Source organism: Cenococcum geophilum, assembly GCF_001692895.1.
Source record: "Cenococcum geophilum 1.58 unplaced genomic scaffold K441scaffold_10, whole genome shotgun sequence".
NCBI classification, from domain to species: domain Eukaryota; kingdom Fungi; phylum Ascomycota; class Dothideomycetes; order Gloniales; family Gloniaceae; genus Cenococcum; species Cenococcum geophilum.
In genome coordinates, this window is record NW_027137568.1 from 2,835,467 (window position 1) to 2,857,042 (window position 21,576).

At 49.3% G+C, this 21,576-nt stretch overlaps 12 protein-coding genes across 12 annotated transcripts; 3 read left to right on the top strand and 9 right to left on the bottom strand.

Annotated features, from left to right (window-relative positions):
- Window positions 1–1,219: 1,219 nt before the first annotated feature.
- Window positions 1,220–1,879, bottom strand: K441DRAFT_656117 (ribosome biogenesis protein Nop10). Its single transcript, XM_067647959.1, has 4 exons — window positions 1,830–1,879; window positions 1,657–1,782; window positions 1,540–1,589; window positions 1,220–1,487 (listed from the first exon to the last, which is right to left on the bottom strand). Exons 2-4 carry the CDS (start codon window positions 1,779–1,781, stop codon window positions 1,462–1,464), a joined length of 201 nt encoding a protein of 66 aa, XP_067506848.1. The 5' UTR covers window position 1,782; window positions 1,830–1,879; the 3' UTR covers window positions 1,220–1,461.
- A 119-nt stretch (window positions 1,880–1,998) lies between these two features.
- On the top strand, window positions 1,999–2,791 carry K441DRAFT_656118 (uncharacterized protein). The gene is made up of 2 exons (XM_067647960.1): window positions 1,999–2,269; window positions 2,408–2,791. Exons 1-2 carry the CDS (start codon window positions 2,098–2,100, stop codon window positions 2,596–2,598), a joined length of 363 nt encoding a protein of 120 aa, XP_067506849.1. The 5' UTR covers window positions 1,999–2,097; the 3' UTR covers window positions 2,599–2,791.
- On the bottom strand, window positions 2,784–5,409 carry K441DRAFT_656119 (uncharacterized protein). Its single transcript, XM_067647961.1, has one exon. It carries the CDS (start codon window positions 5,376–5,378, stop codon window positions 2,952–2,954), a length of 2,427 nt encoding a protein of 808 aa, XP_067506850.1. The 5' UTR covers window positions 5,379–5,409; the 3' UTR covers window positions 2,784–2,951.
- Window positions 5,410–5,688: 279 nt separating this feature from the next.
- K441DRAFT_18750 (GroES-like protein) lies at window positions 5,689–7,024 on the bottom strand. The gene has a single exon (XM_067640411.1). It carries the CDS (start codon window positions 6,927–6,929, stop codon window positions 5,754–5,756), a length of 1,176 nt encoding a protein of 391 aa, XP_067506851.1. The 5' UTR covers window positions 6,930–7,024; the 3' UTR covers window positions 5,689–5,753.
- K441DRAFT_18749 (glycosyltransferase family 69 protein) lies at window positions 7,025–8,814 on the bottom strand. The gene is made up of 2 exons (XM_067640410.1): window positions 8,395–8,814; window positions 7,025–8,337 (listed from the first exon to the last, which is right to left on the bottom strand). The coding sequence occupies exons 1-2, from the start codon at window positions 8,570–8,572 to the stop codon at window positions 7,121–7,123; spliced, it is 1,395 nt and encodes a 464-aa protein (XP_067506852.1). The 5' UTR covers window positions 8,573–8,814; the 3' UTR covers window positions 7,025–7,120.
- Window positions 8,815–8,855: 41 nt separating this feature from the next.
- On the bottom strand, window positions 8,856–10,352 carry K441DRAFT_18773 (uncharacterized protein). Its single transcript, XM_067640414.1, has 2 exons — window positions 9,781–10,352; window positions 8,856–9,718 (listed from the first exon to the last, which is right to left on the bottom strand). Exons 1-2 carry the CDS (start codon window positions 10,062–10,064, stop codon window positions 9,139–9,141), a joined length of 864 nt encoding a protein of 287 aa, XP_067506853.1. The 5' UTR covers window positions 10,065–10,352; the 3' UTR covers window positions 8,856–9,138.
- A 40-nt stretch (window positions 10,353–10,392) lies between these two features.
- On the bottom strand, window positions 10,393–11,608 carry K441DRAFT_656122 (uncharacterized protein). The gene is made up of 2 exons (XM_067647962.1): window positions 11,348–11,608; window positions 10,393–11,264 (listed from the first exon to the last, which is right to left on the bottom strand). The coding sequence occupies exons 1-2, from the start codon at window positions 11,358–11,360 to the stop codon at window positions 10,642–10,644; spliced, it is 636 nt and encodes a 211-aa protein (XP_067506854.1). The 5' UTR covers window positions 11,361–11,608; the 3' UTR covers window positions 10,393–10,641.
- Window positions 11,609–12,509: 901 nt separating this feature from the next.
- Window positions 12,510–14,413, top strand: K441DRAFT_685581 (cellobiose dehydrogenase; the record flags this gene model as incomplete). Its single annotated transcript, XM_067651899.1, has 4 exons — window positions 12,510–13,460; window positions 13,521–13,752; window positions 13,809–14,041; window positions 14,129–14,413. The coding sequence occupies 4 exons, from the start codon at window positions 12,510–12,512 to the stop codon at window positions 14,411–14,413; spliced, it is 1,701 nt and encodes a 566-aa protein (XP_067506855.1).
- A 363-nt stretch (window positions 14,414–14,776) lies between these two features.
- Window positions 14,777–15,169, bottom strand: K441DRAFT_656124 (uncharacterized protein). The gene has a single exon (XM_067647963.1). It carries the CDS (start codon window positions 15,076–15,078, stop codon window positions 14,881–14,883), a length of 198 nt encoding a protein of 65 aa, XP_067506856.1. The 5' UTR covers window positions 15,079–15,169; the 3' UTR covers window positions 14,777–14,880.
- Window positions 15,170–15,235: 66 nt separating this feature from the next.
- Window positions 15,236–16,117, bottom strand: K441DRAFT_548051 (uncharacterized protein; the record flags this gene model as incomplete). The annotated part of the gene is made up of 2 exons (XM_067642942.1): window positions 15,236–15,601; window positions 15,941–16,117. 2 exons carry the CDS (start codon window positions 16,115–16,117, stop codon window positions 15,236–15,238), a joined length of 543 nt encoding a protein of 180 aa, XP_067506857.1.
- Window positions 16,118–16,401: 284 nt separating this feature from the next.
- On the bottom strand, window positions 16,402–19,273 carry K441DRAFT_675386 (periodic tryptophan protein-like protein 2; the record flags this gene model as incomplete). Its single annotated transcript, XM_067650849.1, has 5 exons — window positions 16,402–18,178; window positions 18,228–18,481; window positions 18,538–19,030; window positions 19,092–19,204; window positions 19,256–19,273. 5 exons carry the CDS (start codon window positions 19,271–19,273, stop codon window positions 16,402–16,404), a joined length of 2,655 nt encoding a protein of 884 aa, XP_067506858.1.
- A 266-nt stretch (window positions 19,274–19,539) lies between these two features.
- K441DRAFT_656127 (Septin) lies at window positions 19,540–21,455 on the top strand. The gene is made up of 7 exons (XM_067647964.1): window positions 19,540–19,578; window positions 19,631–19,718; window positions 19,774–19,787; window positions 19,841–19,883; window positions 19,945–20,107; window positions 20,167–20,477; window positions 20,524–21,455. The coding sequence occupies exons 2-7, from the start codon at window positions 19,683–19,685 to the stop codon at window positions 21,103–21,105; spliced, it is 1,149 nt and encodes a 382-aa protein (XP_067506859.1). The 5' UTR covers window positions 19,540–19,578; window positions 19,631–19,682; the 3' UTR covers window positions 21,106–21,455.
- Window positions 21,456–21,576: the final 121 nt, after the last annotated feature.

The following is a 21,576-nucleotide window of genomic DNA, read 5'->3' on the forward strand; positions in this document are numbered from 1 at the left end:
CCAGCTCCGCACAGGCTAAGAAGAAGGATGCAGCGGTTACCAAGGAGATCTGAGATTCATGGAAATCAATCAGGACGCAGCTACGAGCAGCCGCAGGGGCCGTAGCTACGTGGGGAGATGGCAAATCGGGGTTTTTCATCCTACTGAGGTAGCTCATAGGGTTTTTCTTCCCCCAACATATCAGGGGTTTTTTTCTATTTCCCTATGTACGGAGTAGTCTGCGTGGGCCACTAGTTAGGACCCGTATTAGACGTTAATCAAAGAATAATATATATATATATATATTAAGGGCTCCATGAAATCGGCCCCTGCACCTCCACGCGGTAGAGCCCGGGAACCTAGCAGTTACTATTGGTGTTCCATCAGGATCGTGCCAATAGACTACTAGAGCAAACGCAGAGACGTGTACGGCGGCGCAGCGCGGGCGTAGCGCGTGGTGGTATCGTGAAAATTATTTACTGGGAGGGTGAGTCCCAACGGAAACTTAACACAGCTATCACGTCTTTATGTACGCATTCCAATTAATTATTCGAATCACGGCATCTACCTCCGGCGCCCCCCGCCCCCCCCCGCCCCCCCCCTTCCTCCCGTATGGTATACCTTATGTTGTACTACACGGCACCTATATATGGCATGGCAACCAAACCGAACCGTATACGCCCCGGGAAGTCTGTAATAAGCCTCTCATTCCCTATTCTACCCGATAGCCTGGACTTACCCGTACGGTATTTCGTCTTCCTCTATATCTTTGGCTAGGGATGTGCATAGGGGACCTAGGTTGGGGCCCTAGGATAAGACACCTAGTTCTTATATATTCGTCTCGCTGTTCCTTTAGGGTGGAAATCATGTTATAAGCAGGAGGTATCCCTTAACCTGCTGATTCGGGTCCTACGTTATCGATAAGAATCTGGCCAATAGGAAGCTCTTGTTCGAGCCTCCGTGATGAGAATTGCAGTGACCTGAGGTTCTTCGTACAGCTCGGTACGGTGTTCGTGCACGGTGCAGCTTGGCATTGCACCCCAGCGGGTTAAGGGATATACACACACATAGGGCATTTAAATGGGAGCAAGGGCAGGATAATATTAATTTTACGGCAATTTTAATTTAAGTAGAAGTATAGTATAAATGGCAGACAGGGCAAGATAGGTAATTAGGACGCTCCCTTACAGGAGCCTTAGAGCAGCGACCTAATGGTATTTTTCTTCCCGTTGACGTAGTACGGGCGTGCTACCTGGAGGGGTACATACTGTATTACCTCTCACGTCTCCCTTGGAGGTTTTTTGTAGCTAACTTAACGGTATTCGTCTGCATGGACCTTAATTGGGACTGCATCAGACGTTAATCAAGAATGAATAATATATATATATTAACAGAGCCATGGCTTGGTATCCTCGCCTAAACTCCTTGAAACGCCGGTCACCTCCTCAAGTGCAGTGAACGTTCAAACCATGCAATTCCCACCTACTGTCCGAGCACTTGTTTGTCCTCTGAATGAGATTAGTGTCGCTTCGCGCAGTTCTTATTCTAAGCTTTACTTACTCTGCTGTGTTAGAAGCAATCCATATCGCTTTTTCAACGTTACACGATGTCTGAAAATTCTCGTTAGTAATTGTTCCCGGACGATTACCCAGCCCTTCTACTGTGTATGTGACGTACCTCGAGTACTTATCATCAGGCGAAAACCTTGCAGGATGCGCCGACTTCGAGACTTCTCCATTGACAACCTTTTTGAGGGTATAGACGCGTTTGCCGTCCGGCCCGACAGTGTACATAAGATGCATTCTACTTGATAATTAGCGAAAAGCCAGCATGAGTTTGGAGTGCACTACTTTTCCGCGAGTGTGTGTTATGTAGAGATATCGTGTGTGGACTGTGAAGCTGTAATTGAGCTTGTGCGGACATTTGAACTTTTTCTCCGCAAAGCGTCAGGGTGTTCTGGGCAAATTTGACCTCTTTGCATCCTCTTGGCGCCCAAAAGGCCACTCCATCAAGCTGCAACGAACAGCCCTGGATCGAACACAATTCCATTCCGCCTCTGCAGCGGTACTCAGCGCGCCAGCACGATACTAGGGCAGAAAACTCTACCAAATATTCAGAATGACTTTCCTCGACCTCCTCGTGCTGATCTTCAGCCTCCTCGCTGTCCCCAGCGTCGCCCAATTCGGCTTCTTCGACCAAATGTTCGGTGGCCAGCAGCACCAGCAACAACACCAGCAGCCGCAGAATGTGCGGAGTGATGCAAGTTGGTACCGGCAGCAATATGAAGGGGGTATAGTCTTCTCTCGTTTTATACTCTAAGGCCTGCACAATTTTTTCCCCCATTGCTCTTTCCCGGAGCGCGTACAGCACTCTTTTCGTTATCTCTGCTCCGTAGAAGCGCTTAACTGACTATTATGGTGCTCAATAGCTCACTGCACAAACTATCTCTGTCCCGGTACTCTCTCGTGCGTGCACTTCCCGCACCACTGCCCATGCGCCTGGGAAGTAGAAGACAAGGTTGAGCTTGGAGATGGTATTGCAGTATGCGCAAGCAAGGGCGGGTATAAAGCCGGAGAAGCGGCAAGGAAAATTGAGTTAGCTAGGAAAGGCCTGCTATAAACGCAAGGTTGAGCGAGATAAATGGAGTTGGGCTAGCATTGGATTGGAATGAAGTTTGGGATATTAGTATCCAAGTATGGTTGCTGTACGAATTCGATATGAGGTGTCAGCATAGCATTGTATCAAGACAAGAGAGCCTGTAAATTAGGAGTAGAACGTTTTGCAAAATGTACTCATTTGATCCTGTGCGTTGCTTGCACTGCTCAACGTCGTATTGATACAATTCTCTAGTCATACAGCATATCATAACGTCCAGCTAACGCTCAAGTCCCCAAAAAGAAGCCATAATAACCTAAAATTCCTTTCCCAAGCCCTTTAAAGAACTAGAAGCAAGAGTTTGGCAATCCTCATCGTCACCTTTTAACATATAAGTACCGATAGGCTTGATTCTCATCAGGCGCTACGGCACCACACTCTTGTTTCCCCCACTCTCTCATAAGTACCTTACCCATGAGCTCTCTCTCGCCTTGTAACCGCTCCATGTTCTTGACCCACTGTTCATCCCTAAGTTCTATAGCTGTCTTAGCCCGCTCTTTCGTAATCGACCTAAGCAGGAGAGCCAACCGCTCGTCCATCTCCTTGTTAACGGCCTCGAAATCCTCCTTTTGTGTCTCCATCTCTGTACGCAGAGATTCAAGTTCTTTACGTGTAGCTTGCACTTCCATCTTTGCAGCCTTTGTGGCCTGGATTTGTTTTCTGAGTAACTCACGCAGAGTCTGCACCTCTTCTACATCCTCATCCTTATCTTCGGACTCTTCACTTCTCTTTTCTAGTTCTGCTGTCAGCCGACTTATCTCCTCTTTCAGCTTTTTGATATCTTTTTCAACGTTCTTCTTCTCCGCCCTCTCGAGGTCTAGCATGGAACCCACTTTCTTTACCGCATCTTCAGCTTTATTTCTCAGTTCTAGAGTCTTCGTCCTATGAGCTTCAAGAAACGCTTCGCGTTCATTCTCTAGCTCCATGACTCTACCCTCCGCGTTTGCTTTCGCGTCTTTTAGCCTCTTAAGCCTGTCTTCTAACTCGTTGATGTGCACATCGGCCTCCGCCCGTGCCTCCCTAAGACCTACTCTGACGACACGTGCCCCCTCTTGCGCATTTTCAATCTCCGCGCGGGCTTCAGACGTTTCCATTCTGGCTTGCTCCAGCTGTTGGCGGAGCATAGAGATACTTGCTTCAAGTTCCGAGATGCGTTTCTGAGAAGCAATGAACCGCTGGTCAAGCTGCTCTTGCTCTTCGATACTACGCAAAATTTCTTGATCTTTGGCTGTGATATCGGCTCTGGAAGCGTCTAGTTGTGTCTGTAGCGTGTGGAGCCGAGTCTCGAAGTCCATAAATTGCGCAGAGGTATTTTCAGGCGCCTTTTGCTGGCTAACAAGCCGAGTAGCCTCTGATCTTGCCGCCTTCGCTTCTGCTGTAGCTTGCTCAAGTTGTCCTAGCAAGTCGTTGACGCGCGATTCTAGAGCAATAATATTCTTGTTCAGTTCTGTCTTCTCTTGCCCAAACTCCCACTCACGATTCCTTAATGCCGTATTCAGACTCCCTAAAATGTCTTCTTTTGATTTCTGGTATTCTTTCCTTAATTCTTCGATCTGTTGCTCTCTTGCCATAACCTCTTTGCCAGCTGAGTCATTCGCCTTGTTAATCTCCTGCTCCTTTTCAGTCTTGATGGTTTCAATCTGCTTCTCTAATAAATCCTTTTGCTTCTGCAACTTCACTTCATTTTCCATGCGAAGGCTCTCTTCAAGTTTTTGCATCTGCCTCTCAAACGCATCTTTCTGATCCTGTAGCTTGAGGAAGTTGTCTGCGCTGGCAGCTTCCATACTCTCTCCCCATTTCTTATTTGATTCTGTTACTTTCGCAATTTCTTCGCTCTGTTTGTAAATCCTAGTGCGTGATGTCTCGAGCTCCGAGCGCGTGAACGATAGAATGGTTTCGAGTTCCGTGATTCGAGCATTAGAAGCGGCTTGTTGCTCATGAAGACGAGCTTCGAGGGCCACGAGCTGAGCTTGGAGAGATGATCTCGGCGAGTCAGGTTCTTGTGGCATAGTATGAATAACAGTATCCTGGCTTATCTTCCTCGGCGTATCCACGTACTCCTCTACCGTCGGTTGCAGCCCGCGCGTCCTCTGTAATACTTGAGAGGGCGGATGGGATGGGGGAGGATGGAGCCGAATTGACATATGAGGTTTTAGAGGAGTGGAAACATGAGCATCTGCAACATCAGTGTCGGGCAGTGCGTCCAAGTATGACATCACCTTCTCCTCATTTTCGATTGACGCGTTTGAGACATCTCTTCTGCGTTCATCATCTCCTGGAGGTGTGGTTGAAGGACGCATCGTCGGCGATCCAGAGTCGAAGCCCTCGTCCTCGTCGTGCTCTTCCCTTGAAACTGAAATTGGCCTGTTACTCTCCTCTGTTGTTTCCTCCGTGACTTCGTCTGTGACCCCAACTTCATCCTCCTTACTATCTTCCTTACTCTCCTCCACTTTAGCATTGGCCTCCTCTTGTTCTTGTGTCGGTAAAAGGGGCGTGCGCATCCAGAACTCCATGTTCATGGTAAAATCCTCTGGCCCTTCAATTTCATCGCTTCTCACTACATCTACTCTTTTATCTTCCTCATCCTCTTCCAGCCCTGTCGAAGACAAGACAGAATCATTTGCGCCGCCTAGCGCGTCGAGGTCGATTTCGTAGCGGGATTCTGAGAGGGCGCGGGAGGGTGGGTGAGTATGGCGAGTAGGACTGCGAGTTGGACTGCGAGAGGAGATGCGGGAGCGCGCCATTCGATTGGGATTGCGCTGAAAAATGACTTACGGGTGGCTATGGTAAGAATGCTTTAGTGCTAGTGGTGTTTATTGTTGTACGAAGCCAGGCGAGCGCTAGCGGGCCGAAGCGCGAAAAGTGGAGCACGAACTCACGTGCGCAAAACTATATCCCGAAACGACGGTGACTTCGGGCTACTATAAGAGAGAAAGGCGGAGTCTAGGCTTTCAGAATTTCGCCCCTAATCATTATGTGCTAAACCTAAGTGACTTCAAGGCTTTTAATAGTTTGCTCGCACTTTTCCATACACTTCCGTCAATTTTCCAGTGTAGGTAGTTGAATGACGATTTTATGATTAATTCATTTTAGTTTACAATGCCTCTTGTACTCGTGAGTTAATTACTCTTTTCATCTGCTTTCAACAAGTACACGAGCTTTTCTCCGCTCACTGGCTTCATCCATTCCTCAGTCCTATTACCATCGCGCTGCTCCATAGTACCAGGTCCCAACAAAGCAAAGCCATCAAGTACAATTCGATTCAGGCCTCCAGGCATAAGACGGATTGGATTCGGTTGGATCGGCATTTCATCAGATGAGGAAAGGAAACGATAAAACGACACAGCAAACTGACGCGCGCGAGACGACGCTGGTAAAGTCATATTTTGGTATTCCGTTTCTTCTCCTAAACCCTCCCAAACAGCCCCATACAGCGGTTCCGATGGAAGCGTGCCCTCCTCTACCTCCCAGGCTTTACCTTCTCGTGACCGTACAACAGCCATCTCTCCATGAGGAGCTAAAACGGACGCGACTTGGGCCACAGAGGAGCCCTCAGAGATGCAGTCGAGTGCGAAATCAACTCCTTGGCCACTAGTCAAGCTGTGTATCTGAGCCGGCCAGTCAGGGTCCCTGTAGTTGACAAGCGCAGCGAATTCATACGGGGGACTAGACAACATAGGGTGATTGGAAGGACTAGCCGCGCCAAACATGCGAATAGGCGTGTTGGATACCTTAGATGAGAGCCGGACAAGTTGCGCCGCATAAAGGCCAACAGAAGTGGAAGCACTATAGATGAAAACGGTCAAGTGATGTTGACACGAAGTATTTGCCTTACGGCTCCATTCATGCGAGAATGGTGCGGGGAGACCTAAGCGATAGTAAAGGCACTGTGCCGCTGTGAGAGCGCATAAGGATATCGCCGCTGCATCGCCAAGGGACATATTGTCTCGGACCTGCCACACAAGGTCGTGAGGGATACGAAGGTATTCAGCAAACGCGCCAGGCTTGTCGTTGACAGAGCTGGCACCCTGTAGGAAGCCCGCGACCCGCTGGCCGGCTCTCATATGAGGATTCAAAAATGGTACATGGGGACCAAGTGACTCTACTGTGCCGGCGAAGTCGCTGCCTATGACGCGACCGGTCTTGCCAAGTGGGTTGAATACATATAATGCATCCACTGGATTGAGTGCGACTGCATCCACCCGTATGATAATCTCGTTGGACGACGGAGAAGGTATGGGGATTCTTTCGACCGTCGCGGTTTTGAGAGCTGCATCGAGAATTAGAGCCTCCATGGTGGAGTCGGTTAGATATCCTTTATCCTTCGCTTTGAAATTTTTTTAGGTGGGCCTAAAGCGACTGGCTGTCAACACGGCTTTGAAGATAGTTTGACTGTGACACTGCTGACAAATGCTGAGTAACTGTAGTTTGTCACGATACTTAGGGGATAGATTAATAAAAAGGCTTATCGGCAAGAGAGTTGTCGTCATGAATCAGATTCATGCTCTTCCAGTTGCTCATCCCAAGGTACCCAATACTGGTTTGCATAGTCTACTATGCATCTAGTTTGAGCTGGTGGTGATTGTTCCCATTTGACTTTCAATGACATGCCATTCCGTCTTTCGGCTGCCACCCATCTGGATGTGTAGCCCTTCAGTGACTTTATCTTCTGTGCGGCTTCATCGCCGTATTCGATATTGATACTGGGCACAACAGCGATCTTGCCGTAGCCAGTGTGCCACATATCTTTGCAAAATAGCTGCGGTTCGCCTGAGTAGCACTCGCCCTCGTAAGAGCTACGGAACTTGATCTTTCGCTCAAATATGGGCTTCGCGGTAAATGCTGTCGCCCCATTCCAGCAAGCAAATACTTGAAATGGCCTACCCGCGTTCAGCCGCGCGCGCGCTCCGGGGTTGTTCCAGAATAGGTTCCAAGCACTGTCCCAGTTACCGTCTTCAGGAATGTCGAAGAATGTGTCTCCATTCATGTCTCGAGCAATCCATACATCATAGAATGTTGGATCAGCTCCTACATAAGTCCAGTCCATGGCGCAAGTCATATCGGCTTCTTGGTATACACGTTGGTGTATGAGTTCAAGAATATCCTCAAAGCATAAGGCTACGTCGTTGAGGAATACCACCGTCGTTTCTGGCGAGTATTGACTTGAATAATCTACCAACGGCTGGAGTGCCTGGTTGCGGAGTTCTGCAAGAGCCTCTACACGGTTGACATCTTGACCCCACGGATGGACCTCGTTGGTAGTCAAAAAGTACTTGGCTCCCATTTGCTCTACCTCTTCCCTTAGAAGTTTCAGAATCTCAAATGTTCCATCGACCGAGCGGCCTTCTACCACCGAAAGAGCGCAATTCTGTGGACCTAGAAAACGTATGGTCTCAACAACCGAGCCGAGAAGTCGAGGGAGAACATGCACACAGTCGTGAAGATCGAGGGCAAAATAATATTTCGGCAAACTAACTTCGTTGGTGGAGTTAAGTCGGAGATAGTCGTAACGGTGCAAATTTGGCCTTGGGCATTTTAGCCTTGGGCATTTTAGCCTTGGGAAGTAGTCATCTTCCGGAGTCAAAATTGCTTTGATATAGGGTGGTGCAATCTGGAATAGGGTAGTATTGCCCTCTTTAGCCCCAGGAGTTGTGGAGGGAGTTGCAGGAGAGTCTTCCTTTGGTGATGGGCTAGTCTTGCTCTCTGCGTTTCATTCCATGTTAGGGTTTAGGGTTACAACATGCCAAGATATTGGCTTACCTGTGGCATTTGCGGGGGCATTATTCGAAGAAAACGGCCACTTATGGGCAAAGGATGCAGCTCTAGTTGCATTGCCAGAAGAATTGTTTCCAAAATAAGTAAAACCAACGATTAAAGAGGAAGCCGCGAGAAGTAGGCATCCAGCCTGTAGAAGGACGGTAACCTTGCGCCTGAACATCTGCAAGGATTTTTGGCAGTTTCAAATGTGAATCTTGCTTGAGAAAGGGGAGAATCTGAATCTCTTAAATCCGAGTTCCCCTTAACCACCCTCCGTGCCGCTGCGGCTATCATAATCTCGCACAGGCCTCATGCCGCTCTAAAAGTTTAGGCTTAGCAAGATTTACGCCTCGATATTTACGCCTCAATAGTACTCTGTGAAACTGGCGTCTAACGTGTATGATAGTGTTCTATGCACAGCTTGTACGGCCCCCCTGTAACACAGCAATTTCGGTAATCACTAGTCAAGCGCACCATCCAGCTCGAGGACGTATATTTGATTCTGGTAGTCAAGGGTTCTGCTCTATATCCAGACTTTAGATTACAAACTAGGAATTCGGGAATTTTGTCAGCGGCAAATTCAAGTGGAACCGAAATAGGGCTGTTTTTGTAGAATTAGAAAGTATAAACCTTTTAAGCAATTGGCTTACGCAGTGCCTGACGCATGGGTGCTGTACAGCTAGGTCCCTCAAAGCAGGCTGATGTTCAAAAAAACGTCCATCATACGGCAACTATCTTGCCTATAATTCATTCCGTTCGTCGCCATTTTGTATCTTCAACATCTCCCCCAACATTCTCAATACTATTGCTCCCATTCGTAGTATCATGATCATCTTCTCGTAATCTGACTGTCCCAGCACCAGCACCTAGTCTGCCGCCTCCAATGAAGTTCCCATCCTCATCAAAGTATTCCCCCATATTCTCAGATGTGATCCAGCCACCAGCACCAGGCATATCCCCTTCCTCGTCGTCGACATCTGATGAAGGTGACGCAGGATCCGGGTGTAAATCTGCACACGCGCTGATCGCTTCAAACAATTCGCGTATGTACGGTGTTGTAGTTGTGGCTGTAGAATCAGACGATCTAGCGGTTGTTGGAGAATCGTAATTTGGCGGAAGTACAGTGATTTCAAGTATCTCAATATCATCATCGGAGTTAACCAACTCCGAGTCATTCAGGCTAAGTTGCATGTACAAGGCTTCAGTGCCTTCTTCTGAAGCGGCAAGTTGGGGGCCTTTCCATCGTTGAATGGCGTGAAGGGCAATCGTAGGGTAGGGTATAGCAATGCCATTGCTGGATGGCTGTTGCTGGAATATAATAAGGTGCCTACGTAGAAGAATTAATACTACTTAAACAAATAGCTTAGGAGAAGTGGGATGTTTACGTACTCCGAAGTAACCCAAACGTCCACGTTCGAGATGATAGCTGGATCCGATGACTGAACAGGACCATCAATAACTCCGATGCCCTGACCTGAAGATCTAATGCTAAATTTCGCTATAGCAGGATGCGCTTCAAGCTGGTCCTTAGCGATACTAAGCGTGAGGCTACCATGCTTGCAATACAAAACTGGCTTGCCACCAAAGAACGTTCCTGGTGTTTGGCTTTGATGCTCTTCGAGAGGTGTGAAGGATTCTAATCCTGGAGGGGTGGAGAGTATTTCAAGGGCCATAATCTGAGAGACTCCCCGTTAAAGCTATGCTCTCATCTGTTGTGTTCAGTGTAAGAAATATTCTCAAATCTAAAGCATTCTGTTCCCTTCTTACAGGCAGATGCCTACGGATAAACGCGGTGGTTAAACAGGGTTTGAATATAGAGCAGTCGTGTCAAATAGTACAGGTTCTTTTACGGTTGAAAGAGAAAGTCGGCTGCGTCGTTCTCTAATTCCACGACTATTAGGGTTGGTGTTCTTCTTTCGAGGAAGTCTCGAGATTTCTTTCAAGGGATTTTGGTATTTTGCTTGGCGGCGAGACCAGATAATTTCACGACTATTGTAATAGCTAGCTACCACATAGTGTAGATCCGGATTTTTCACCTTAAATATTAGACGAGTAACAATTTAATTTGCAGTTGGGCACCGCAACCAACGCAAAATATTGCGCCTTTTCCACCCTTTAAACTCCACAATTACACCCAGAGTCAACATCCTCTGGCCTAAAGGCCATAAACCCACCTTCTAAGCACCTGAACGCCTATCAAGCCAGTATATGCATGATAAAAGTAGGTCATAAATCCATAACACCGTAATCCTACCGTATCCCCAACCCTCCAAACGCCCTATCCAGCTCTTCGCCCGCTCTATCTCCTCCGCTTTGACCCGCCCTTTCGATCCCTTCCATCTTCTCCTCATGTCCAAATCCATTCATTCCACCATTGCCTCCAGGACCAATCTGGCTCGCACCAAAACCGCCAATTCTCGCTCCAGGCCCTCCCTCTTGTCCCACAGCCCCTGCCTTCCGCTCCGGCACTAGCAGCCTAACATTCTCATCCAACCATCCGGGCGCAACCCTCCGCTTCTCCGCCAATTCCGCCTCCCGCCTCCGCTCCTCCCATTCTTCCACCTTCCTCTTGGCCTCTTGCTCCATACCCAGCAGATGTGCCTGTAGCGCGCGACATGACGCTATAATATCATCTGGATGTGCGGCATGGCCGGACGAAGAGATGACGTAGGCGGATTTCGCCTGCGTTGCTTGAGGCTGGCTTTGAGGCTGGGAGGGATCGGCGGTGTTGGTGTTAGCGGGGGCAGGGTCCACGGCGGAAGGCGGGAGGGTCGACGGGAGCTGTTTATACGTATAAGGGAGGGTGGTGGCGGTTGGGAGGGAAAGGAAAGGTGAGACGGTCAGCGGGAGTTGGGCGAGGAGGTGGTGCGGGTCTGAGCACTGTCAGTATTTGGTTGGTTCGAGGCGAGTCATGGGCGTGGCGGAAGAGGGTGTGGGGGAAATTGGGGGCGCATACGTTCATCGTGCATTCTTGCTGAACTTTAATGTTTTTGTAGGAGTTGGGATATATTTTTTGTTGGAGGGTTCTTAGTGTTGGAGCTTTAACGACCTGCTTGTGTGATGGTGTTCACCGAAATCGGCAAGCCTGGCTTTCCACACAGGCAGATCTCCAATGCATCCGTGTACTCAAGTGCGATAGTTTTACACGGGGAATTCCCTTTCTAATCGGACGGCACTGCGTTGAGAGTCTTACCCCTTATAGTTAGGACAAAATTCGATTTTTAAAACATTTAGTTTGCAATAAAACAACACCCATAAGCTCTCTGACCCTCGGTAGAGAATTCGTTAGTAATAAGATAAGCCAAAAGCCCTAACCACAGCAACCTTATGGGTGACCCTATAGGGGAAAACCACTAATCCCAAAAAGGAAGGAGAAATCTCCGTACGCTTTCCAACCGATTACTCGTGATAGTGTAACGTTCGGGCGGACTTTGAGGGGCCGATATACATGGTGTAATCTTAATTCTATTAAGTAGGCCTCTCACTTTATAAAGTAAAGCTAAAATATTTATATATATTTAATCACTTGATAAAATGACGCGTCAATATTTAAAGTTGGACGGATCTTGATAGAGCAGGAGACTTGACGACTGGAGGGGAACACGATGTTTCCATAAATCAATCTATATTAATCAATGTGCCTTGCCTATATTTCCCCTAGAAATTAATTCATTCGTCCCTGACTTACCAATGCTCACCACTCCTCGTGCTCAGTTAGAAACTAAATCCTAGGATCACGATCCGGCGTCAAATGTGTTCCTGGATCAGGGTCCCCAGGGTTCGGACATCCGTCATGCTGTCTACTAGGCTCTCGGGATCCATCTCCACACTTTCCCATCTCAGAGGATAAACAGGAATATCTATATAATGCCGTCTTCGTGGACAATGCGGTCCTTTTTTTTGAGCGTCCCTCTGTGCCAATTGCTCTGCCAATTCCATAGCGCTGGGCTTTCCCTGGCCTCACTGCAGGTCGCTGTTCTTGGAAATGAGGATTTCTGAAATCCTCAAGGCGGGTTCGCTGCTGTCCTCTCTCTGTAATTGCACCGTTTTTTCTCTCCGACACATGCTAGAACAGAACACTGACTGGAAGAGTTACTACTGCAGTTTGGTCTCAAGCAATGGCAACGGCAACTGTTGCTATAACTTGCTCTGGAACTCCGGCTCCGACAGGGACCTGGGATTACATTGTGGTTGGTGCAGGAGCTGCAGGTATACCTCTTGCTGACAAGCTCTCTGAGTCTGGCCAGTCTGTACTTCTAATTGAGAAAGGACCTCCATCGTCAGGCAGGTGGGGCGGGACTATGAAGCCGGACTGGCTCCAAGGCACGAACCTTACTCGCTTTGATGTTCCCGGTCTTTGCAATCAGATTTGGCTCGATTCAGCTGGAATCGCCTGCACAGACATTGACCAAATGGCTGGATGCATTCTTGGTGGCGGTACGGCTGTGAATGCGGGCCTTTGGTGGAAGCCGAACCCAATTGACTGGGATTACAACTTCCCCGCTGGATGGAAGTCCACGGACATGGCTGCTGCGACATCGCGAGTCTTCTCTCGTATTACTGGGACCGACCACCCATCGATGGATGGCAAACTATACTATCAACAAGGCTACAATGTTCTCTCGTCGGCCCTAGTAGCTGGTGGTTGGGAAAATGTTGCTGCTAACAGCGTCCCCGACCAGAAGAACATGACTTTCTCTCATACTTCTTACATGTTCTCTAATGGCGAAAGGGGAGGTCCTCTAGCTACCTATCTTGTCACTGCCAGTGCCAGAAAGAATTTTGCACTTTGGATGAATACAGCCGTCAGGCGAGTTGTTCGGACTGGTGGTCACGTTACCGGTGTTGAGTTGGAAAGTGGATATTGCGGCATAGTCAATGTCACAGCAGGCACCGGAAGAGTTATTCTTTCTGCTGGTACATTTGGCTCCACAAAGATACTTTTCCGCAGCGGCATCGGGCCAACGGATCAGCTCTCCATTGTTAATAGCAGTGTCCAGGATGGGCCAACGATGATTAAGAGTTCGCAGTGGATTGATCTGCCCGTCGGACAGAATTTGAACGACCATGTAAATGCACGGGTTTCCCCACCCCTCGATCGAAAATTTCTCCAGCTAATAATATTGCAGACCGATACTGTGATAAGGCATCCTAATGTCACGTTCTATGACTTCTATGCAGCATACACGGACCCAATCACCGCTGACAAAGATGCCTATCTAAACAATCGAACTGGTATTCTTACTCAATCAGCACCTAATATTGGTCCTATATTTTGGCAGGATATTACATGCTCCGATGGAATCACTCGTCAGCTTCAATGGACTGCCAGAGTTCAATCTTCACTACCAGCTACGAACAGTGAGTTTATAGAATTTTGGCCATAGCTCTTGAAAAGTGGAGCTAACATATATAAGGTTCTATGACAATGAGCCAGAACCTAGGCAGAGGCTCAACGTCCCGTGGCGTTCTCTCAATCGCGGGAGATCTGAACATGTATGTCTCAACTCTTCCATACCTCCGCACTGCAGGGGACCTCGAAGCTGTCGTCAAGGGTCTCGAAAACCTGCAAGCAGCCATTGCCACGGTCCCTTCAATTATCTGGGAAGTTCCTGCGCCAGGGGTTAATGCTTCTGATTTTGTCAACAGCGTAAGTCAGCTCTACTTTTACACTCTAAACTTCACATATAATACCGGCAATGGGTTTAGACTAACCAACTGGTGTTTTTAAATATAGGTTCCGATCACAGCGAATGCGCGTCGCTCGAACCACTGGATCGGCACAGCTAAGATGGGAACAGATAGTGGCCTGACTGGCGGTACTTCAGTCGTCGATACCAACACGCGCGTCTACGGCACTGGCAACCTTTTCGTCGTTGACGCGTCAATCTTCCCCGGCCAAGTCTCCACAAACCCTTCGGCATATATTGTCATCGCAGGCGAGCAGGCTGCTGCGAAGATCCTAGCATTGCCAGCGCCTGCAGCAGTACCAGTGGTAAACATTACCTTCTATTACGTGTAACGTTTGCTAAGATTCGCATTACAAGTGTACTCCACGACACCAAAACCAAAAAAAATTTCCTGTGTAGCTTAGAAGCCAGAACACTAGCTAACTCTAATCTTACCCGCAGTAAGCGCAATGCGGCGGCACGGCTAGACAGGCTCTCGCTACTGCTCTTCAGGGAGCAGTTGCTACACATGGAACACGTATTACTCGCAAGGTAAGTCAATATCCTCGTTCCCTGCCACGAGATACGCATGCGGCTGCTTCGAGGATTCTCTGACTAGTGATCAACAGTGCATTCCGGGATAAGTTGTGACGCCTCTAACTTGTACATGTATCTCTCTATTCCAGAGGAAGGGGGCAAGTATTGTCGATAGTGTGTAAAAGGCAAGCATGCCGTACCGCCGTTCCATTCCTGTAGCATATGCATACTGTTTAGTGATCTGTACTGTTTTGCTATCTCTAATGCAACGAGCCTCCCGCCGTTATCTGTGATTCGGTACGCACTGCACCTGTTTTGCCGCAAATGCAGCGTTAACCGTCAACAATAAACCCGCAGAGCTTACGAGAAATTCCTGGGATCGTACTTTGCCGTCTAGATAAAAACACAAGCACGCAGCAGCCCAGCATAAAGCCAGAGCAACAAACACCCAAACCCTCATCCACAGGACGCCGGAATGCATCAAATATCCCAACAGAAACAAGCCCACAAGCCCGAACCAAACGCATCCAACCCCACCCCTCACCTCGCAAGCAGCGGCCTCTCCTCCCCACTCCCTCCCTCTCCGCCCTCCTCCACTTCCACCACCACGCCCTCGTCCCCTTCCCCACCCTCCCCCTCTACAACCTCCTCCATCGCCTTCCCCTAACCCTCCGCCACCACACCCAACCCCCCTCCCCTCGCACCCACACCTCCCCTCTCCCATCCGCATACTGCACCCACCCGCCCTTCCGCGCCTTCCACACACCCCCCACCCACACGCCCAGCCGCACCGCCGCCCAGCCGAGCAGGATTGCCGCGAGGGTGCAGAAGATCGTCACGACGCACGTCAGGAAGGTGAGCGTCGAGACGGCGCAGCCCAGACCGCCGGTGCGCAGCTCGAAGCGCTCGGAGGAGAAGGCGCAGATGGTGGGGTGGGCGAGGGGGGAGAGGAGGGGGAGGGCGCGCGCGGCGGGGGTGAGGGGGAGGGGGAGGCAGGTGTTTGACTGGGGGGTTGTTAGCGTGGTTGGTGTGGGTTAGGGAGAGGGTGGGTGAGGGGATGGAATGGGTATGAAGAGGAGGACTTGGAAGGCTGGAAATGTGGTGGGATTTAGGGGGGTGGGAACGGGGGATATTGAGAGGAGGGAATCTTTCTTTGTGAGAGTATTTGTAGGTTTAATGAGAGGCTGGCATAATTTAGAGAAACGTCATGTTCTTGGAGATATCTTAGATAGCTTAGGGGACGAAAAACATTTGACAATATAAGAAGCTCGGATAAATCTCTTAATTATTTCAAACGATTGGCGTGACCTCAGCCTCGCGAAATCAAATTATAAAGGACTTACCAAAGGGCACCATCCACAATGCCACTGACTCTTCAAACAGTCGCCACAGTCTAGAACACCCCAACACTGCCTCAAACGCTCACGATCGCGCTCATTACTGGTGAGGTAGACTGGGAGGTTGGAGAGATTAAACGTGGGCCGGGGACCTGAGGAGCCGGCTAAAGAGGGGCAGCGCATAAGCAGACGGGTATGAAAGTAAGCCTAGTAATACAGGTAGGATGTTATACTAGCAGTTAAAATTGGCTCTGTGTACTTTAAGGTGAGATATATAAGAAGTTCGCGGAGATGGCAAAGGCCACCACAATTGCTGCCGGTGGTTGGAGAGGACGCGAAGCTTGCAGGGGTGGCCGGCCTTGAGGTCTGGGCGTGCGATTATCGAATGAGGCTGAACGGCACCCCCTTTAATACAAGATGATCTCCAAGCCCTGTATTTCATACGCCCTTACATGCTGTAACCAACCCTAATCTAATCCTAGCCACTCTTCCTCCTCGCTGTNCATGTCCTCGTCCGTATCATTAGCGTTCTCATCGTCCTCCCCGAAATCTAACCCTTGAGACTCCACCTGCTCCTCAACCACTGGCTGCGCGAGAAGATAATCAATTGCATAGACATTATCATCCGCTAGCCTTGCCAGCTCTGCCTGGATCCTCCCAACAGCTTTCTGTACGCTCCTAAGCTCTGCGGCAAAAACGCCTGCATTATCCTTCAAATAACGTCCGTGCTTACTTAGCAGCGCCTCGATCCATAGTAAATTGAACTCAAGGTGTGGAGATTCATCCGCCTGCACCGCCACGAATCGTAATAAGCGCGCAAGATAGACTGTTGGCATGTCTTTAACTACAAGCGCGATATCGGCTGTGGGAATTGCTTCGTAGACGCGCCGGATTAGAGTCCTTTCATTTAATCGAAAAGCCATTACAATCGCCTTTAGGAAATCGCGCTGCGAGAGCGTTTCGAGGGTGCTGGACGGCGTCACGGTTACGTCCAGATCGAATGGATCAAACTGCAGGAGCGAATCGAGCGAGTAAATCAGTAAGCCCTCTGTGCTAGCCGCGCAAAACGCTCTTCCAGTGGGTGAAAATGCGACCGCCGGCACGCGAACTTCAGGCCTTGTCCTTCTTACTGAAGCATCACCTCGTGTGGCACCGGGAAGAGTGTGATCGATGCGGTCCTCGAGATCAGATGCCTCGCCTTGAGTATCTATCAGGCCCTGAGGCCCGGCTTCCGTGAGAAGTTTGCTGTTAAGAAATTCCTGCGTTCCATCAAGAGACAAATTAACAGATACCGTGAACTTTTTTAGCAGAACGCCTGACTGCACATCATACAGACATATATACTTGCTATTCCCGCCTGCAAGCACGCAACTGCCGTCCGCACTGTATGTTACGGTGGTGAAGCTTTTAGTGCCGGCGACGTTGGCAGCGGTTCGACGGTCAGAGATTTTGCGCCCGCCTGAGACGTCTCGCCGCGCATCAAGGCCTCCGGTTTGTGTGGCTTCTGAGACAGACCAGAAGGTCAATTGACCATCGAGTGTTGTAACAGCAATTTGTTTAGAATCTGGGCGGAATGCAACGCACAGGACGTCGGCCATGAGTTGAAGTGGCTCGCTGGTTTGCGTTCGCGCGAAAATATTCCATACGCGAACAGTGTGATCCCAACTACCACTGACTAAGGCGCCACCGCTGGGCGCGAAGGAGAGAGATGATACGGGTCCTTCATGGCCAGAGAGCTGGTCTAGAAGTTGGCCAGTTTGTACGGACCAAATGTGAATATCGAATGAATCGATGGATCCTGCGCAGACTACTTCTCCACTTGGATCGACTGCCAGTGAGGAGAAGGATAACCTCGTTGGCGCTGTGAATGTTCTAAAGTTTCGATATCGAATCAAGTCCCAAGCTCTTACTGAACCGTCTAAACTCGCAGTGAACAAAACATTTCCTCTTTTGGCAAATTCGCAGGCCGTTACGCCGCTGGTATGCTCTGTAAAAGTTACTATGCAAAACCCTGAATTCACATCCCAGACTTTGATCTTCCCGTCGTCTGCTGTCGTGATGATGCGTTGACCGTCTGGTGAGTACACTATTGAGTTCATCGAGTCAAAATGGCCTTGCTGTTTCAGGATGTAGGACTCTGATTGCCATTCCCAAACGAGCAGTTGACCAAGCTTCGAGGCTCCAAAAGCAAGCCATTCGCCTGTCTTGTTGATAGCGACAAAATCGATATCATTTTGGGAGATGCTTCAGAAATTAGCCACACGGATATTCTGAACTTTAACCGGACACATACCTGAGATTTTGTATCGTATTAAAATCAGGTAGCTCGTAAATTCCAAATATGCCATTAGAGAACCCTGCCACTAGTATATTCGACGCGGCGTGAAATGCTGCACATGTGACATGCGCGTTGTTCTGCATGAAGTAGTGTCTCTCTGCGATTCTCCACTGCATATTATCATCATCCATTTCTTCGCTCTCTGGTACTCCTGGCCGCAACATGTATTTCCACTGGAATAAAGCTCCATCCTTGCTAGCTGTGTATATCTGCGGGGTGTCAGTGAAACCACATTATGAGAAAGCAGAGCGCCAGCCATACCCACCGTCTCCTGATCTTTAGAAAACCATGCTCCTACTACGCCTTGCCTGTGTCCACCCAGCGTCGTTGGTATAAATCCTTCCTCTGGGTCTAAACTCCATATCTTTGCGGTTAGATCTTTTGAGGCGGTTAAGAAAAACCTTGAATCGCCAGACCATTCTATGCTCCGAACTGAGTCAAAGTGCCCAGTATATACCCTATGCCGCACGAACGGTGCAAACTCGAGGTCACCATCTGCTACATCTGGTGTTGAAGGAGTATGCCATACTTCTATCTGCCTTCCTATGCCCACGGCGAAATGTCGTCCGGATGGTGAAAAGGCGAGGGCGGAAACTTCCCCTTTGAAGGAAAAGTGGTATAGGACTACTCTACGGGGAATATTTGTGAGGACTGCACGGCCATCTTCATCGACTGAGAGCAGGAGGTTTCCTCGAGGATTTAAGGCCAGTCGGGCAATATTTCTTCGATGTGCAAATGGAAGGGTATACGATTTATTACTAGTCGTCACTGTTAGCAACAATGTCTGATGGTTGGGACAACATAGCGGAAAGCACACACTTGACAAGGTCAAACACAGTGACTCTGTTTCCTACAGGTGAAATTAGGCAGGTTCCATCTGGCGCAAATAGTAGATTGCCTCTGCTATACACTGTTCCCAGCAGGTTGGAGAACTGAGGTGCAAGTTAGCATAATTTATACCATATTTTGGTCGGGGTAGTTACTTTAAACTCGGTCTTCATACTGGGCTCCTCTCAGCAAATTGTTGAAGGCATTGCGGGCAAACGTCACGTCCTGACATCTATCTCGAAACTTTTCTTTGGTGTCGCATAACGCTTGGGCCAACTGAGTCCTTAACTTTTAGTGCGCTTTCCCCATCCAAAGGGTCAGTGCTTGCCGAAGGGGTGCAGAGAAAGGGGACACCAACAATTATCCTGTGCCTGCCACCAAGTTCTCAAACCATAACAACAACACCAGCCATCTGAATACACCTTGCGCCTTTGTATTCCTGTCACCGCATCTCCCTTCTTGTGTATATCTGACTTGAGTGAGTTTTCCCGGTCGACGAGCTGCATTACCCTAATGGATCGACGCCGCAGAGCTCAACCTCAACCAACGCACACAACTGTCGACGCAGAGCCAGACTACACCATGGCCGAGTCAGCATCCCCAATTGGCATTGCCAATGTGAGTATAATCTGTTCTATTTCTGGGAAGCCATAGGCTGACTCCTGCCTTCCAGCTACCCAACCAGCGGTATGTCCCCCTCGAGCATGCATGTGCGGATCCTTAACCTGACCACATCACAGCCACAAGATTGTTGCGAAGCGCGGTGCGGCTTTCACAATAATGGTACGGATGAGAACTTAAACTTGTTCTTTGTTATATCTACGGCGAAGCTCATGTGAACTAGGTGGCCGGCGAGTCTGGACTGGGAAAGACAACCTTCATCAACACCCTCTTCTCAACAACAATCAAGAACTACGCCGACCACAAGCGCCGACACAACAAGCAAATCGACAAGACTGTTGAGATTGAAATCACAAAAGCCGAGTTGGAGGAGAAATTCTTCAAGGGTGAGCATTGTCCCTGCGATGAGACCCCTACGGCAGTCCAGCCACTGACTCTGTTCTAGTCCGCCTTACCGTCATTGATACTCCTGGATTCGGCGACTATGTCAACAACCGCGATTCCTGGCAACCAATAATTGAGTTTTTGGATGACCAGCATGAGTCTTATATGTTGCAGGAACAACAGCCTCGCCGCAGTGACAAGATCGATCTCCGAGTTCATGCCTGCCTCTACTTCATCAGACCCACTGGCCACACGCTAAAGCCGCTGGATATTGAAGTTATGAAGCGTCTCTGCACCCGTGTCAACCTGATCCCTGTTGTTGCAAAGGCAGACACTCTGAGCCCGGCAGATCTGGCTACATTCAAGCAACGAGTACGTACTCTACATCTAGAGCTCGAGTATATCTAACATAAGCTAGGTACGCGCTGTGATTGAAGCCCAAGGCATTAAGATTTACCAACCGCCGCTTGAAGAGGATGACGAAGCTGGTCTCCAGCATGCCCGCAGCTTGATTGCTGCCATGCCATTCTCCGTGATTGGTTCTGAGAAGGACGTGCAGACGAATGATGGGCGCACCGTCAAGGGCCGTCAGTATGCGTGGGGTGTTGCAGAGGTTGAGAACGAGGAGCACTGCGACTTCAAGAAACTGCGCGCCATCCTCATCCGAACTCACATGCTGGACCTGATCCACACCACCGAGGAGAACCACTACGAGGCGTACAGGGCGCAGCAAATGGAGACGCGCAAGTTCGGCGAAGCCCGCCCACGGAAGTTGGACAATCCCAAGTTCAAAGAGGAGGAAGAGGCTCTGCGGAAGCGCTTCACGGAGCAGGTCAAGGTCGAGGAGCAGCGCTTCAGGTCGTGGGAGCAGAAGCTCATCTCGGAGCGCGACCGCCTCAACAAGGACTTGGAACAGAGTCACGCCATCATCAAGGCCCTTGAACAGGATGTCGACAGTCTTCAGGGCAGCAGCGTCAATCGCTCCCACGGTCGTCGCTAGACTTGATTTCCCGGCGTATAGCAAGTGGCTGTGTGTGGCTTCTCAGTACTACTGTTTCTGCTTCAAGATACCTCTCCTTTTGACTTGATAGGTTTGTAATGGCGCATAGCGACTGGAGGCTTGTCCGCCTCGAGGCTGCGATTTTGCTCCCGTTGTTAAGTGATGGAGAGGATTAGAGTGTAGGGGAAGTTTCCGTATTTCGAGCGGCGGTGGTTGGTAGATTGTAGGAAAAGTTGGGGCGCCATAGCAAGGCGTCTTTTCTCGTCCTGTGGCTTAATCGTAGTTTGCACCGGCTGGTCCACATAAAGTCTGTTTTCAGATGAATGCGGTGAATCTATTTTAATTTTGCTCTTACTACGGCCCCGGTATACTTGCTCATGTGAAATGTTAAAGTCATATAGCGCTGCGGAATGTTCCCGTCGCTTGGCTTGAGCTTCAATACATCAGCGCTCGAACTCGTCACAAAACTTC